We start from the raw sequence: 18,299 nt of genomic DNA, 5'->3' as shown, positions 1-18,299 counted from the left end.
AATACCAGGTAGAATACAAATGCCAGGTAGAATAACATCTTCTATTTCCTTGAGCTGACATCAAGTAACTGCATGTGCTGATTGTCTCTATGGCTGTCAGGGATCAGCCCTGATCCCCAGGCATTTGGTGCAGAAGAACTCTCACTTGCATCCTCTGGAGCAAACTGACTGGAGCATGACTGACGTGCATCCTCTGGAATAAACTCTCCATGCAGATCAGTTGTAGCAAAATCAGGAGGAAGTTCTTGTAATATATTCTGGTGCCTCATGGATGGCACAAGGGTTAACAAATACACACCCAGTACTGAGCACTGGAAGAAAAGAGTCCTGGAGAGAGACAGAGAGTAAGGTTTTGAGAGAGTAGACAGCTCGAAAACTCAGCCCATTTTATAAAAAGTAACTTCTCAAAAAAAACAGGGAGAAGTTGTGATATCCAGTATCTGCTGGCTGTGTGCTGCTCTAGGACACCCTGCACTTTGCTGCTGCACACCAGCACACAATCCTACCCTTCAGTGCTGTGCTCCACAGCACCCCTGCACTGCGCTGCTCCAGAGCTGCCAGTCCTGCTGGCCACTGCAGTGTCTAATCACTCCCCTCCCCAAAATCTTCTACCTTTGTATAGGATGATAAATTCTTTTTCCTTTTTCTGCCATGATTGCAAATGGTACTTCATGCCTCCTCTTTAGCAGGACCATAAGTCCTTTCTGTAGTTTACCCATTCTTATTTATTATTATTGTGCTGAGGTCTGAATTAGTATTGAGTTTTAGGGAATTTTCAATTTAAAAAATTTAAAATAATGTACTCACTGCTTCTCAAGAAATAACCACAGAAGAAGCTCTGATGATAAAGTGCCAGTGTGTGTTCCAGCAATTAAAACCTGATTTAGATTTTAGATTCACTCTTTTTATCAGCCCATGTATCAAAACAGAGAGCACTCATGATAGTGGATGTTCCCATTCAGAGGGCCCTCTCCTGTTGAGGGACTGAAATATTTAATCCACCCATTTTAAGTGTTGTCCAATTGCTACAAAAAACATAAATCAACAGAAATCATACGAAGTAAACATTAACCTCAGCCCCAGAGTAAGATGGTTACTGAAGCTGAAGGTGCAGAAGAGGCATGGGAGAAAACACTTCCTCAGTCTGACAGAGTTCTCTTTGCCTGGGATCAGCCACACTTCTGATGCAGATGGACAAGCTCCTTCCAGAAGTGGTGAGTACTGCAGCTGGCAGCACCAGCTGTTAGCATTAACTTTCAGAAGAACTGAGAGGTTGCCTGTTGCAATTGCTATTCCTAAAGATAATGCATTACGTATTTAGCATTTTTTTTTCAAAATAATAGGATAGGAAGGGGATAATCCTTTAAAATTAGCGCTATCATTTAAAATTTAAAAACTAAAAGACACAGACTTAATGTTCTGGACTAAATAATCATGGAAACTTTGAAGGAAGTTCCAGCTGGTTAGAAAAACTGATTTTAAAAAATTAGAAATTAAATTCCTGTACTTCTTAGATGGTGAGGTGTTTCTGTACCATTTGTACCTGCTTGCTTCCATGTCCAAGTGTGATACTCTCAGGCTACTTTCCTAGCTGGTAGCCTGATAATGTTATGAAATGGTACATTTGAAAAGAAAGGTTTTGTGAATGGTTTAGTTAATGTGAAGACGAGCAGCAAAACTGAAAATCCAGAACCTTTAGCTGATTTATGATTTTTTTTGCATTTATGCTTTCCATGTTCTGCTGAGATGGTTTAAGCATCATCAAACAAGCCAATATTCTAGAAATGCAGGGGCTATGACATTGCAGCTTCTTCTGTGATGAGCTTGTACTGTTCCTTGCATGTTCATTACCATTGGTTGGTTGTAATGTTCCTTGTGTTGGGAACTGGTGGATCCCTCACAAGTCCCTTTCAATCCTCTTCAAATCTTCCTCCATGATAAGAAAAGCAGATAGAGCATCTTCAGGAGCCATTGATGGTGGGGTCAAAATGTAAAGGATGCTTCCCAAATCCAATGGCAATTTTTTTCCACTGACTTTTCATTCACAGCTCTTTCCCCCCACTCCTCTTTGCAGAAAAAAAAGGATAAGAGCTCACCTACAAACACAAGTAACAAACACTTCAGTGTCTCCACTCAACAGATGTTGCTACCATGCCCTCTCTGACAGTGCAGCTTGCAGCTCCTCTAGCAGTGCTGTCCAGGGGAATTTCTAATGCCTGCGTCTCCTGTGAGAGATAAGGACAGCATGAGGCCAAATGGATTACAAATGTAACACTTCTCTTCCTCCATGCTGTTCTTTCCCGGACTGCCCAGGTTCCACAGTGAACTGCAATTGCAGGTGGCAGTACCTCTGAACTGTGCTGAGCAGACATTCAAGCCATAGAGTTGCTAACTCAATTGACAGATGGAAAAATACCCCTTGGGATCAGTGTTCACCATTGGCACTGCACCAGATCAATGGTGTGTTCTGCAGCAACTTCCACTTTCATGTCTCAGATCCTTCTCTCTGATTTCACTCTCTTTGCTGGTCCTTTTGCAGGATCTGCTCTCAGCAGAAGCAAGCTGGATCACTGCAGAGGGACTGTCCATCGCTGTCACACAGCACCAAGGCTGGTTTAAAAACAGCTGCCCTGGGTCCCTCTGTCCCTTCTTGTGAAGTGGCCGGCTCTGATATAGCTCCAGTGTCTCCTGCAAGAAGCCAGGTTGCTTTGCTGGGCTCCTCCTCTGCTTCATGGCTTTAATGAACCTTTCCATCTGCAGCATTCGTCCTCCCAAACCACACCAATCCAAAGTGCCAGACCTGTTCTCCCAAGTGCTCACTGCTGCTGCATCTCTTGCAGTTACAGATAAACCAGAGGGTAGATGATTAACCTGCCAATATTAATGTTTCTGAATTGTTTTAGTCCTATCCCAAAGCCTTTCTCTCATACATCTGTAAGAGACATCTCAAATTATTTCGACTGCTCACCCTACCTATCTTGCCTTCAGGAAAGAAAAAAAATTTAACTATTTTATTTCTATTGCCGTTTCACACCTAAAGACTGCAGTGTGTCATGTCACAGTAACCAAACAAACTGAATTCCATGAAGTTAAACTTTGCCTTCATTGTCATCATGTTCAAAATGCTGTAAAAGGAGGAGCAAAAAAATAAAACAAAATTTTCTTTCTCTGATTTATTTCCAGGAAAACATCATCTCTTTCTTCTTCCTTATCTTTACTGAGATCCTCATCAGCTCAACATCATCATCTTTCTCTCCATTCCAGAGATAAAGGAAAACTTTGTTATGAAAATAATGATGAATTTGGCACGTTAGATTTTAGGATACCTCATTCCTTTACAGGAAATACAGGAAATACTTCTGAGGAAATAGCACCTACACCAACTGGTCAGCAGAAAGACCATAGGTCATAAAAGACCTTGATGCTTGCAGACTGTAAGACAAAGGCAAATTATTGTTTTCTATTATGGGAAAAGATACCAATATTTTTTCACAGATACAAGAGGAATCTTCACAAATGCGAGTCACTCTCATATCACCTTGAAAATGTGAGAGCAGTCAACAATCAACAAGTCATTATAACATAAAATATGTGCTATGTTAAACTCTTAGATTTCACTTAGAATGTGTTTTGTACCTAAAGACCTTCTTTAGTTCCAGTCCCCATGATTTTGTTATTCAGAATTTAGTTTTGAGTTTTGGATTATAACAAACCCAAATCAAATCTAGAAGAAACCACTGAGTTTCTCTTGGTGTGAAATTAAACTGCAGATGGCTTCAGTCATCCACAATGAGCAGTCTAGTGTGGCTCAAGCTGGCTTAGAACCAAGCCTGATTTTCAGCTCTTTACACAAAACTGTTTGACACACCTCATGGAGGTGGGGTTCATGTGTTTGTCCATTTCACAGCAAGCATTTCTTACAGTTCTACATAAAAAAAATAATTACAAGATCTTAACTCAATAATCATTCTTTAAACATGAACTCGTGCACAACTGCCAGTGTAGCAGATTTTTTAACGATATAGGTGACATTTTCAACAGAAATGGTCAGTTTTATTGACTTCACAAAAATCCAGGAAGTAAGCTCCTAGAATTAAATTCTCCTAAAATTGCTAATAAGGTGAAATAGTACCATGGCTCAGAATCACCAGAAATCCCTCAAAATGTAAGAGGAATTTCACTGTGAGCTGATGGGATTTGCTGCTATTTGAAGTAATTATTTTCAAGGGGTGAATCCTCATGACATAACCTCCCTACACCTCACTACAATTTGAGAAAAAAAAAAAACATAATGAAAAGGAAACACTAACATTTTGAAACAATAGCCAAGAGATATGCAAGTAGTTACAATGTCAGTGTTCAAGAGAAAATATAAAAAATGCCAAGTCATTCTGAACACTACTGCCAGCCAGGATAAACAGCATTTGCTATGCAGTTATACAGACAATAGTTGGAATTACACAAGTAACCAAGGTTTTAATATTAACATGCGTTTTTTTCTCATTTATTGAGACTCATATAATTTGCAGTGAACCCCTCTGTAAATAATTACATTCTGTGTTTTATAAACTGAAAGTACGAGTCCTGAGGGTGAGTTTGAGCATTTACTGAGGGCCTCAGTACAACCCCATTGTCCCATTTGCCCCCTCCAGGACAGTCCCTTGGCATGAGGAGAATGAGCAAAGCCTTTGAAGGCAAGAAAAGCACAGGGCATCAACCACACAGGAAAGCCCCAGGCAAAGCAACCTCTTTTCCCAGTGCTGGCTCCAGTGGAAGCTATGTAGAGCTACAGTTGGAACCTCTGGGAATCAAAGGTGATTTTTCACTGCCTGCAATACTGATTTTGGAGCCATTCTGTGTCAAAGCTGAAACCTGAGGGAGGAAGATCCTGGTGGTCATATCCCAGTTCATTAGGGCATATTTACCTTTTCTGACAACTTTCATGAGTCTCTTACTGCTTTTTCACCACACCTGGTCAACAAACATCCCTATAAACACCAGACAGCAAACACCCTTCCTCAGCGTAGTCTGACTGATTCATAAGGCCAGAACAGCAAAATTAACATGTGAAATTTGCCTATTTTTCTTCTAATTATGATACTTACTTTATCAAAGAATCTGAAACAGAACACCACATACTTACTAATAAATAACAGTAGCTAAACCTTGTGCCAGCTGCTTTTTGCTTTCTGCAGACTATGGCAGATATGCACACTAGTCTATATCACAGAAGTAAAGCATTTTACTGTTCCTGGAAAATTATTTGGATTGTTTTGCCTGAAGTCTTCTCATTTCCCTTCCCAAAGCCCTCACAGGTCCCCAGATGCAAATTTTCTCTCCTTTGAAACTTTCCCCCTGGAGACTGGACTAGATGTAATTATTTCCTGAAATATTTAATCTGGCAGTGTTAACTTTGGCCAGTCGAAGTAAATATAAGTGAGTGAAGATGAAATAGTAAAAATTTAACTCTGATCCCTGAAGCCAAATGCCCAGTGCTGCAGCAGCAGGCAGGAGACAGAGAGACACAAGCCTGTGATGACAAAGACACATCACACACTGGACAGCCAGCCCTCAGGCAGAGATGACTGGTTTCCTATCAAACCTGGTAAGTACTTGGTGGGGTATTTACATGTGTGCTACTGGGGCTTCAAAGAAAAGAAAATTGGTGTCTTGGTAAGAACAAGGCTCCTGTTTACTACAAACATCTTGGTAGTGGTTCTGCCCACTATTTTGAGGAATTACAGCACTTCATATGCTCTGCCATCCATCTTTACCATATTTTTATCAATATATTAATGTGTCTTAAATGTTTTCCTGGACTGAAAAATACTTGCTTATCTAGAAACATAATTTGCTTTGCTTACCTGGTTAAAAAAAAGTGCTTTTTAAAATACATCTAATTATTTAGTTCAAGACATAGCGACAGAGGTTTTGAGAGGCAGGGAACAGGATTGGATGTTAGAAGCCATGGTGCTTTGACAAGGATGTTTGTGGAAGCTGCACTTCCTTGAGTTGGATGTAGGGAAATCACAGGAGGATGTACATCTCACACCAGGGCAAGCAGAGGGAACGTTGCTCCCTCAAAATCCCCTGAACAAATGAGATGTTTCTGGAGAATGGAAGACATTGTGAGAACAGCCCCATGTGGGCACAACCTTAAGAAGGTTTTATTCTACTTCTGCAGGTTCAGTACCAGGGGCTCTTTCAAATGATCACTGTCCTGGGGATTGGTGGCACATTCCAAATCGGCTTTCAAATTTCTACCATCACCTACATGTCTCAGGTAGGCAAAGATGCACCTGGCACACTGGTTAATGAGAGGACTGGGTCTCCACTGCTGCCTGAGGCTGCTCCTCTGGCACTCAGAAAGGGTTTAATCACAGTATTCTCCTCTCATTTCCCATTTGCTATGCTATGCTATGAAGAGCAGAGCATGTCAAAGTGTTGCAAACAGAAGAAAAGAGAGATCTGCCAGTTGTTAATAGAACTGTTCCTCAGAAGACACACACTAACTAAGGTGGCTTCTGTCTCCCCTAAAATCTTATAGCACATGTGCCTTCTTCAGTGGTTTCAGTTGATATTTTTATGGTTATCCATCCTCACAGAAAAATAGAACATGTGAGCCATGCTCTAGGAAAAATCTGTTTCTCTCCACTGACCACATTAAGGGCACTGAAGTCTAGAGGGAAGATATCATTATTTTGTAGACATAACCTTAATGGAAAAGCATTATTTTCTGGCTTCAGAGCACTAAGTTCTGAGTGAAAAGTATTTAGGAATTGCACTGCACAGGCTCTGTGTAACGTGGCATTCCTGGCAGGTATGTGAGAGAAAACCCATAACTCATTTGCAGAACTTTGTAGTACTATTTACGCTGTTCTTTAGTACACTAGTACACTATTCTTTAGTATTCTTCAGTCCATGCCTTGCTTCCTCAGATTTCAAGGATAAAAAACCCAAAGATTGAACTTTTACTGGCAGAATGAGCTTAGAACACCCTATTATACTATGTCTGTTAGCTAATACACACGTTTAAAGCCTATGTGAAATAGTAACTTCAGCTGAAGCAACAAAATTATTTCATAAATATAATAAAATAGGTGCTCCTGTCACAGGTATGGTTAATGACTTTTTTTTCTGTCTCAGCACGTTAAGGCTTTCATTAATGAAACTTGGCTGGAGCGCTATGGCTATCCCATCCAACAGGATAACCTCCTGTTCCTGTGGTCTATCACTGTGTCCATCTTTGGTATAGGAGGTCTCTTGGGTTCTTCAGGAAGCAGATACCTCACTGTCAAATTTGGCAAGTATGTATGTTTAAAGACAATTTGTCAGTTGAATCTCGGCTTAAGGAAATGATAGTTGAGGTGTTAAATGAGACAGACTTTTAGACTTAGTGATGGCTGTAGCACAGCCAACTTAGCTGTGGTGTCAGCTGCTTTTCCTGCTTCCTGCCCATGTCCTGTGGCATGGACTGTGCTGCCAGCCTGTCACACCAGCCACAGCTCCTCAGGCTGGGTTAATCTCAGCACTGGGGAAAGGCAGCACCTGGCTGAAGTCAGAATGAGCTCTGGAAAGTGCTACTCAGAACACAGAAGCATTGAGATCCTTGTTGGTGCTGCAATAATGTGTTTCACAGTGGATGTTCAAGTGCAGAAAAGCTTTCAGAGTTTTCTCTGCTACACACCCCAGAAGTGCTCCCAAACTCCCAGGTGCAGCCATGTGCCAGTGCATACCATGAGTCCAAAGTAGCCAGTGCTTATTTTATCCTGGACCACATACGTGTAATTTCAAAAAACTATCAAGACAACTTCAGCCAAGACTTACTGCATGGCACTAAGTGCCCTTTCCCTTCTGAGCTACAAAAAAATCTTTTCATTTTCTTGCACTTACAGAAAAAAATGTCTCTTGTGCAACAACGTGCTGATGATAGTGGCAGCATCTATCATGGGCTGCAGTAAAATATCCCAGTCCTTTGAGATGATTCTAATTGGACGCTTCATGTGTGGAGTAAGTGCAGGTGAGTGACTTCTCCCACAGGTCAGCTGAATCTCACAAAATCTTACATCTTTTTTCAAAGTAAATAATAAGCCTCCACTAAGAAAACAAAATGTTGAAGTCAGTGATCTTTTGTAAGAAGATTTCCTATATTGCTCTACAATAAAGAGCATAATTATTATCAATTTCACTGATACCAAATGAAATTCAGCTTTGCCAAGTATATGAATACTCAGAGATGTTTTGATACCTCATGAAACAAGGGATTTTTTGAAGGAAAAAAGTGTGTAATATTTTTAGCTAGCAGTACTGAAAATTATACAGTTTAAAGCTAGTATTTTCATAAGGAGGAGTATTCCAAGTAGTAAGTCCTTGGGGTTAGTACAAAGATCTGGGCTTAATAAGGCAAAATCACTCCTGACAAGTAGACTACGGGCAGTCAAAACATCCTGTGCTGCTATCAGTATTTTTTTGTATTTTTCCCTCCCCAGAACTTGCCTTTCTATTGTTTGCATGTTCACAGGGGTGCCTCTTTTCACTTATTAAAGAGTTAACTTAGAAGTTAATGCCTATTTTTCAAATAACCAGGTTTTGTACATTGCTTCTCTGACAAAGAGATGCGTTGAAGGGCTGTGGTTGTAATTTGAGAACAGCTTACCAACAGGGGCCTTGCTCTGTTCTAGAATCTATATCATGCCCCATTCAAAAACCTGATTTTTGTTAAAGAGACTGCAATCAAAAGAGATTGCTTTGCCATCACATACAGCCAAGAGAAGGACATGTTGCATTTGAAACAGATAAAAGGGGCTGTGACCACCATATCAGGAAAAAGCTTCTGTTCCCAGACTAGTATTTAGCATGTCTGAGTTAATAAATATAACTGGAAATATCAAGTCTCCCTGAAATCATAAAAATTATTGCTGGATTGCAGAAAAGAAATACTCATGTCTCCACCTAAATCATATACAAATCAACATTGACTGTAGCACTATATGTGATAATTTGCCATGAGTCTACCATACAGCTCTTCAAAAGCATTATATCAGAAAAGGTTGAGATTATGTGGGTTAACTACAAGCATAATAAGTGCTGCTAAAAAGTGTTTAATTATTCAGCACTTGCATACCCTGTGTTCTTTAAAACATGCTAAGGCTCACAGGAGATCTTATGATGAGGCTACACCTACACTTTAAAGGGAAAACTGTACATTTCTTAAGATCAAGAAACAGCACTCTGCAAAGAGGACCAATACTTTTGTACAAAGAGTTAAAAAATCGAGTACTGAAAGTCTCAGATGTGAGTTGAGGTATGTGCCAGAGACAGCTGTATTCTGTAATAATTATTTACATACAGTTTTCTTTCCAATGGTTATTTCTTCTTTCTTCTCTCCCATAATTCCCTCTTCACCTCAAGGTCTTTGTGTTCCTCTACATCACCAATATGTTGGAGAAATTTCCCCTAGGAAGCTCCGTGGATTTGCAAACTCTACTTCTTCTTTCTTTTGGACGTTGGGAAAAGCCATAGGGCAAATTTCAGGACAAAGGTATAATGCAATTGATTACCCACACAATTCATTTCTGGATCCCTTCCACCTTTTGCTTCTCCCTCTGCTTTTCCATCCCTTCCTTTCTCTCCTCAAAGCCAATGCAATGAACTCTAACACACCTTTTCTCTCCCTGCCAGGGAGCTGCTGGGCAGCCAGTCACTGTGGCCCATGCTGATGGCCTCCTGTGGACTCCCAGCACTGGTGCAGCTGGTCACACTTCCCTTCTTCCCAGAGTCCCCACCCTATCTCCTCATGCAGAAAGGAGACCAGGAAGGATGCAAAAAAGGTAACTGAGGGCTTCAAGTTCCTGTTCCCCACTTGACTTAGAATCATTTTGTGATGCTTCCTTTCCCCATATGGAAAGAAATAAATAGGACAAAGTTTCTCCCTGCTCATTTCCCACATGGCTCTGTGAATACCTACTAAGTCCATTATTGTTGTAGTCCCCACACAGAACACAAAACTACTTCCCTCTACAGCTCTGTATTACAAAACCTTTCGCATTTGTCTGACACCACCTGCACTGTCAGTCTGATGATTAATGCTAAATAATAAATGAAAAATAGCTGTTTGCACTGCAGGGCTCCACTGGGCACCCCTTAGCTCTGGTTATTGTCTGTGCATCCTGCTCACACCCTGAGAGAAGGAGGAAGGCAGAACAGTGGCCCCATGGGCAGGGAGGGAGCCCTTGTGCACCCCACTAGGCCCTTCTGTCACAGCAGGTCCCACTGAGCAGGAGGGGATCAGGGCTCTGGAACACCCTGTAAGACATCTCTGCCTCTCAGCACAGCCCCAGCCCACGCACACTGGGCTGCCAGACACTTGCATCACCTGCTCAGAAAACTTCGTAGGGAATAAACCGAGACGAATTAACATGGCAGGTCTCGCTCTCCTTCTTCACAGCCATAAGGCAGCTTTGGGGTGAAGGCCAACACCAAGCAGAGATTGATGACATCATGAAAGAGAAAGCAACAATGAAAAACACCAAGATCTTGAGTGTCCTGGAACTAGTGAAAGAACCAGCTTTCCGTTGGCAGCTGTACATGATAGTTACTCTGACCGCCACAATTCAGCTATGTGGCATCAATGCAGTTGAGTGTATTTCCCCCTTAAAGTTCCAAGATATCACAGCTCACAGGAGCTTCCTCCATTTTTTTCAGGCTTCTCAGCCCAAACCTTGCTGTCTGCCAGTCCTTCTACAGGACAGCAGCAGCCACAAAGCTTGGCTGGGCTCTCTGTGTGACATCCCTCTGCCCAGCTCTTGGTCCTTGCTGGAGTTACCTGCCTCTGTAGTTAGGCTCACTGAACAGCCACCTTTGGGAGCCACTGCAGAGCTCCAGAGCTCACTCTCAGGAATGAGCCCACTCTCTACTGACAAAATCTGTAGTTTTATGTGACTGCTCACTGCAACTGCTCCTATTTGTCCCCTGGCTCTTAGCTCTGAGATGGCTCTGAGATGTTGGGATAGCAGTCTGCTCACTCTGCCCTTAGAGCTAACAACAAGCATGTTCCCTGTTCTGCAGCTTCTGCAGCTCTGCTCTTCCTCACAGCAGTACCTTTCTGGGATCCTTCTGAAGTCACAGCTTTGCAGTTGCCTGCATGACCCTCCTACCTCTAACATCACAATGCAGCAGCATCTGTAAAGGAAATACACAGCCAAATCTAACTCTGCTTAAACTGCAATATTTATCATCTTTATCACTTCAGCATATCTCCAAACACTAGCAGAGATACTTGAAAAGATGTTTGGTTTGACCCCTGATGACTCCATAACCCACGCTCTTCTTTCTTGGGAATATTCTACAATGATGTTTTTGGATGAGCTCTGAAAACAAGCTATACCTGGCTGTTTCTGAAAGCACCTAAATCAGGAGTCTGCAAACCTAATTGCATTGTAGTAGTGGAGGTCCAATTATCCCAACATTTTATCTTTTATCAAATTAATTCATGAATTAATTATAGAATTTTTTTTTTTCTGCTGATAAAGTGAATACTACCAAAAAAAGTACAGAATTCCAGCTCACTCCAAAGCTGAGCTGCATGCTCGCTGATTAGCAGCTCATATCTGGGGCAGTGTCACGCAAGTTTGGATAAGAAATCAATTATTTTCTTCTCTTACTGTTTGATGGGTTTGGTTTTTTTTTTTTCCAGATTTATTTTTATACTTTTGAAGTTCTCCAGGCAGCTGGCTTTGATGAAAAAATGGCCTCCTATATGACCCTCTCTATTGGACTCTCTGAACTCGCAGCTGCTGTAGTCTGTGTAAGTCACATTACCAGGGAGTGGGGCACACTTTGCTCTCCAGCACTGACACTGATGTGATTTCTGTCCTTCAGAGCTCCATCATTGAGAGGCTGGGCAGGAAAGTGCTCCTAAGAGGAGGCTACTGGATCATGGGTTCACTGCTAGCTGCTATCACCGTGACTCTGTCCCTGCAGGTAAGGAAGTTCTGCTTGCAGCAGATTTCTCCGTCTATTCTATTTCTGATCTAAAGCTCACTGGCAGGACCACACTACTGAGAAAGTGAGGCTTAAATCAAGCTTGTCTATATGTAGGATTAAACCCTCTCTTAGCCAGTAGTCTCTTGTACTCCTGCCCTCCTTTCAACATGATCCCATGACCTTAGCAAGGAACACATAAAACACTGGGAGACTGGTTCCTGACTTCATCAGACTGCAAACACCAAACACCAGCCAGCACAGACCACAAGGCAGTCCTAGGAAAATGGCCCCTTCTATTCATGCTGTTTTTAACAAGCAACAACAAAACCCCAGACCTTTGGCATCAGTTAATTTGAAACTGAACTTTGCTGCAGATAACTGTGGGGAGGCACTCTGTTCACAGACTGGAGACCAGCTCACCTCTCAGACAGTGATACCTCTGTGTCATTGCTGTAGCTTTTTCAGAAGCAAATCACCTGTGTTACCAGGTACCAGGGACCAGTACTGTGTTACCAGTACTCATCCAGAGCTACTCTGTAGATACCCTGCAAAACTGATCTAGAAGCAAGGTGGCAGCAAACTTCTGGTTTTGTTTCATGAATGCTCTCAAACATAGCAGAGAGAAATCTTTTTTCCCTAAAGTATTGCGTCTCATTTCTCCTTGATTAAAATCTAGAAAAATTGCTTTTCAGTACCAGTTTCTAAATCTATAACTTAACAAAAGTTAAGAAAAATGGGATTTGTCCTTCTCATGTCCCTAAGGATCGGAGGAAGCACTATGAGGTCAAAAAGAAAGGATGGGGTGCAAAAGAACACTTCAGACTTCGTTTAATGGAAGCCCCCGTAGATTTGCACTGGCAGACCTGTCTGCTCACCTAACAAAGACCTCAGCTGCTCCATCCACAGAGTGGATCCACAGCTCTCTTTTCCCACACACTGAATATTTCTTTCTTGAGGTGACAGTGTTGGAAAAGCAGGAGCATTCCTCACCTAGGGCTGTTGACAGTTTTCAACCAGAAGTTTGTTATGGCTTTTTTTCCCCAGGACTGGTACTTCTGGATGCCGTACTGCAGCCTTGCTCTCATTATCCTGTTTACCGTTGTCTTTGCTGTTGGGCCAGGTAAGTTCTCAATCAAATGAAATAAAGGAATTGAGTCATGTGAGCTTATTAATAGGGTTAGGAAAATACTGCCTTATATTGCAGAATATTTAGCATAAGTAAATTCATTTAACATAATCTTGCAGTCATTTAAACATTGTGGGTCCAATTATTCATTGGACATAAAATTCAATACCATCAGGTTTGAATTTTGCTAAAAAGAGGAAAGGAGCACACTGGAAAAATACAGCAAAAATAGAGCAAAAGCAGATGAGTAAAAGATTTTCTTAAAATGCTAGGAGAAAAAGAACAGCAAGAGTTCTTTTAAATTCAGTGTTGTATAATGTTACATCTTATCCCACATAGACAGCAGTGCAGAAGATCTACTTTGGAATATTTTTTTTCCTAGCATTTATTATCTGCTACTCATTAGATTTTATTTTATAAAGGCTAATAATTTTTTTAATATTTGCCTTCCCATAAGGCAGGGTTGAATTATTTTCCTAACTCAAAACACTTGAAATCCTGTGACTTCAAAACATAACTGAAATGCCCAAGAAGTAAATCTGGGAAGATGACTCATTGGTAATCTAGCAGAATTACTCTGAAAATTAATTTTATCAGTAGTAATTGTCATTCCATCCTGACACATCTTCTTTCATGAGAGGATAACAGGCTTTCTCAAGTGTCAACCACTTAATTCTTGGATGTCCCCCAAAATTTATTTCTTTTACCACTTTAATAAACTGATGTCTAGCAGTATATTAAATTAATTTGAGTATTTTACCACTTTCATAAACTGATGTCTAGCAGTTTATTAGATGCCACAAACGTTTTCTTTTGTAACAAAGAGCAGAGCATGCTCAATGCCACTGCACAATTCATGGCAGTCCATTATAGTAGCATCGATTAGCTGACTGTGTAACAGTAACACTCAATCCAAAAGTGGAAGGCAAGCACATCAAACAAGAAACAATTCTTGTTGTTCTTTCCTTCCAGGTGGTGCCACGGTTTCCACCAGGGTTGAGATTTTCAAGCTGTCCTGCAGACCCCCTGCCTTTGTGATCAGCGCCGTTCTGAACTGGCTGGGAGTGTTTGTGATCGGCACCACCTTCCCGTTCATCGTGGTGAGTGCCTCTGCTCCAGCAGAGGTGGCAGTGCTGGCTCACCTGGAGTGCTCTGGCACCTGCTCTCCCACCCCCACTTCTGCAACCGAAGGGCCCTGATTTGCCCAAGATATTCATTCAGACTAAAATATTTCTCAAAGGTCAAAATGGAAAGAATTCCTTATCAAATTCAAAATACTTTGGGTGATGCCTTGGTGTGGCTTCCTAGAACAGAGGCTAGACAGAGCTAAAAGAATAAAGTAGGCATTTATTAAAGGCCTTCAAAGGATGCACCTTGGGCAGTGCAAAAGTCTCACAGAGGCTACACCCAAGATGGATGATGGTTACAGGTTTCTCAGATGGACTTAAGTTTGGTCTATTTGCATATCAGAGGTGAATTTCCAATTACAGCTTCAGGTAATGAAGTCACATTCCCCTGGTTTCCTCCACCCCAAATCCCTTTTATTTATATTTTTTGGGCCTGAGGCTGTGTTGATGACCCTGGTTCTCAGGCCTGGAAGAATTGCTCTGTCTGCCCAAAATGTGAAGAGAGCTAACTAACATCCTATACAGAGTTCAGAGTTATACACTAATGCAGTGCGGGATCTGAAAAATGTAAAAGCTAAAACTTAAGGCATCATGGGACCCAAATACAAAAAACATGCCAAGAAAGTGACTAAAGCAAAGATGTGCTCATCTTTCTCTCTTTCCCACTTTGTTCTTCCCTGCAGGAAAGACTCAAGCACTTCTGCTTCCTCATCTTTATGGTGGTACTTTTCACTTCAGGGATGATTATCCACCTGTTCCTTCCAGAAACAAAAGGAAAATCAATCATGGAAATCACAGAAGAATTCAATAAGCTAAACTTTAAAAACAAGCATATTCCAGCAACTCCAAGTCATGTCACAGAGGATTATACCTTCTGCACCAGGCTTTGACTGACCATAAGGGGGAATCAGGTTTTTGCAAAAAAGTAGGGGAAAAAAAGACATTTGCCATTTTCTGACTAACAAGTTGCTCCAAATGGACTGTCAGCTTTCCTATCTGTCACTTACAAGGTTCCCATTTTGCCAAACCAGCTTCTTTCTCAAGCACTCCACTCTGGGCTGCTCTGAAAAGTGGTAAGGGCTGATATTAACAGGATATACTTGTGTGAATCATAAGCATTTTGGCTTAACGTGCTGATGTGTAAATCTCTTCTTAAAAGAGCAACTAATACACACTGACACGACACATGTAGAATTTATAAACACTCTGCTGACCGCAGAGAAAGGAAAGACCTGTGATCCTCTCTATGATTTCTGAGTATGTTTTTACAGTGCTGAAATGGGAACAGTGAAGTTCTTGGCTTGCTATCTCTGGCTAGTGTTCAATCCATAAAAGATTAAAGAAAAAATTTAGTGGAATAGGAGATAAATTCTTTGTTTCTCTAGATTCAACTGAATAACCAAACCTTGCCAGGTTCCCATGCACAGTGCCATGATGTCCTTGTATAGTGTCTGGTTTGACAGACTTCAACCGTTTCAGATTGCCTTTCAGCAGCAATAGAGCTAAAAGGACTGATGGAGAGAGGCCAGTCACCATCAACCCCAAGCACCCACTGTCATTTTAGATACTCTGTGCCCTCCTGCCCATCACTGCTGTCATCTCAAGTCTGCAGCTCTTCCTCCAGGAGCAGAATTCCCACAGATATCTCAAGGGCTATGAATCCCACAGCAACTGAACTGCTGTTTTCTTCCTGTGACTTTTGGCTACCTGGAACCTGTTTACTCCAGAAGAACTGTCTCAGGCTGGAATGGATTGAATCAGAAACTTTTTTTTGAAATATCCAGGCCCATGGGACTTTTCATTTCTTTAGAAGGTGTCTAACATTCTGCCTGTTTCCCTCTATTAATGAGAGGCTCACATGGTTGTAGAAGGAAAGAAATACTATTAGGAAGAACATGAACAAAGCTAAGGCTTGCTGTGAAGCACACCATACAATTTAAATCCAAACTCTAGACTTGCACAGTAAAATAAGTGGCTTTACCTCTGCTGTTGCTTTGACTGGCATATTTACTTCAACTCAAATAAGGTTATTGAAATTAAGAATTCAATTGTTCATCTTAACTGCTGCTTATTTTTAATTGCTAATGGTAACCATAATAAAAATGGCAGATTGCCTTGTAATAAAACTTCTGGCCTCCACAAACATTTCTTTCCCCACATCATGATCTCCTCAGGGGCAGTTGATTAGAAAAAGTTGTTGGTCTGCATAACCTTCCATGACTGGGGTTTTTCATTATTCCCGTCTTTAGTACTGAGCGACACTTCAGACATCTCATTAAATATAACTACATAAATAGAACTGTGTGTCTACGAAACATGAAGAGTCCTAAAGTCAGAAAACTCAATAACTTTGTAGTGTTCCATATACATGTAATATGATTGAAAACCACCAGTCATCTGGAGACAGCTAAGATACAGATAAGAAATCAATCAATATTTCTTATCAATATAGATAAGAAATACCAACTTTTTGCAAAACAGAATTCTCTCTTCTCTACCAGTCATTCTGGAAACACAATTCCATTACAACAATCCCTGAAATCTGTGGAAAGAAGAGCAGAGTGGCACTGTGCAGCATTGCTGACAGACTCCCCAGTGAGTCACTTCTCTATCTCAGTTACTCATTAGGTGCCATTTAGGAAAGCCTTCCTCACAGGACCCTCCCCAGGAAGCCAGCCATGCCCTGTGGAACATTGCTGTGACAATGAAGTGGAACAGCCATGTGGAGCACAGGTCAACCTTGGCCTGTGCTCAGTGGAGCAAGAGCTGTGTCATGGGGACAGTGTGGTCAAGGGATGAAACAGCAAAAGGGATGGCTCAAATATAGGTGGGAGGGCCCAGGGACAAAGGGGACAGTAATTCAGGAGCACTACATGCACATTATCTTCCAGAGACATGACCTGATAGGTAAGATAGGTCTCAAATGCTAATTAAGGCAGATATAAAAGCTTTAAAAATGTATCTGTGAACTTCAGTCAGCTGGACACAAAAAATATGGATCTGTATTAAGGAAGGCTCAGCACAGCTTTGGATATGTGTGTCACACATGCATAGATAAATGACTAAATGACCTGATGCTGTGAGAGTCACTGTCCTGAGCACAAATCTGACTAAAGGACATCTGTAAGATATTATGGAACTGCACATCTAACAAAGGGGGTCTCAAAACAGTCTAAGCAGTAACAGCACACAAAAGCACAGTCACTAATCACCATAAATGCAAAAGACATTACACAGGAAGAGAGTTATGAGAGGAAGATTTAACCTACCCAAAGTAGGAATTCTAAATTAAACTCTGAGAGCAAAAAGTGTAAGTTCCAATATGTATAAATAACAAAGTAGAAGTGGGTGAAGTAAAACATTAGAAAATATGTGCAACAGGCTACATTTGAGAAGGAGTGCCCCATGCTGAAATCTACACGTTATTGCCTGTTTGTGTGCCCCCCCAATATCATCTGAGCAAGGCAGATATCAGCAGCTAACATGGAATTTCGTCCCAAAGTCAGATACACATCATGTTTTTTCAACTTTGTATAACTTTACAGAAAAGGAAATTAATTCTTAGCATCAAAGGGACAGTCTCATTTGCACTCTAACAACAGCTTATCTGCTGAAGAACCTCAGCTGAAAAAAAAAATCCCTCCATAACTCTCAGCACAAATCAACAGCAAAGGCAATGCCCCGATGAGACCTGAGAGTGGCAGGAGAAATGGCTGAGTGGTGCCATACACTACATTTCAAACATTAGCTAGGCAATCCAGCAATATGCTTTGCATATGAAACATTTTCTAGTAAACATGACTGCTTGCATCAACTAAGACCTGTATGATTTCTTCATCCTCTCCTTCAGCTGAAGTGTAAATGGCAAGTGATAACTAAGCCATTTACCAGCTGAATACATTCAAGACCCTCTTAATTATGAAATAACTGAAGTTAAAGCCTGAGAATTTTCTCTCAGAAGAAATAGACATCAATCCGGCTGTGGAGGTTACGAAACAGCTTCAAAACAACCTTCTTTTTCATGGCAGACACAGAAATAAGTACACTGAGTAGTGAAAATG

The 18,299-nt window shown here is 41.2% G+C and overlaps 1 protein-coding gene and 1 long non-coding RNA gene across 2 annotated transcripts; one reads left to right on the top strand and one right to left on the bottom strand.

Annotated features, from left to right (window-relative positions):
- Positions 1–226: 226 nt before the first annotated feature.
- Positions 227–2,074, bottom strand: LOC137484914 (uncharacterized). Its single transcript, XR_011005101.1, has 3 exons — positions 1,544–2,074; positions 808–1,295; positions 227–327 (listed from the first exon to the last, which is right to left on the bottom strand). It is a non-coding gene; the product is annotated as an uncharacterized lncRNA (long non-coding RNA).
- A 3,000-nt stretch (positions 2,075–5,074) lies between these two features.
- On the top strand, positions 5,075–16,364 carry LOC137484912 (solute carrier family 2, facilitated glucose transporter member 11-like). The gene is made up of 12 exons (XM_068209121.1): positions 5,075–5,605; positions 6,185–6,283; positions 7,147–7,307; positions 7,896–8,020; positions 9,412–9,541; positions 9,682–9,830; positions 10,448–10,635; positions 11,696–11,806; positions 11,881–11,982; positions 13,030–13,105; positions 14,084–14,211; positions 14,922–16,364. The coding sequence occupies exons 1-12, from the start codon at positions 5,582–5,584 to the stop codon at positions 15,126–15,128; spliced, it is 1,500 nt and encodes a 499-aa protein (XP_068065222.1). The 5' UTR covers positions 5,075–5,581; the 3' UTR covers positions 15,129–16,364.
- The last annotated feature ends 1,935 nt before the right edge of the window (positions 16,365–18,299 follow it).

The sequence above is a fragment of the Anomalospiza imberbis genome, chromosome 18 (assembly GCF_031753505.1).
Source record: "Anomalospiza imberbis isolate Cuckoo-Finch-1a 21T00152 chromosome 18, ASM3175350v1, whole genome shotgun sequence".
Taxonomy (NCBI): domain Eukaryota; kingdom Metazoa; phylum Chordata; class Aves; order Passeriformes; family Viduidae; genus Anomalospiza; species Anomalospiza imberbis.
This window is presented reverse-complemented; position numbering and strand designations above follow the sequence as displayed.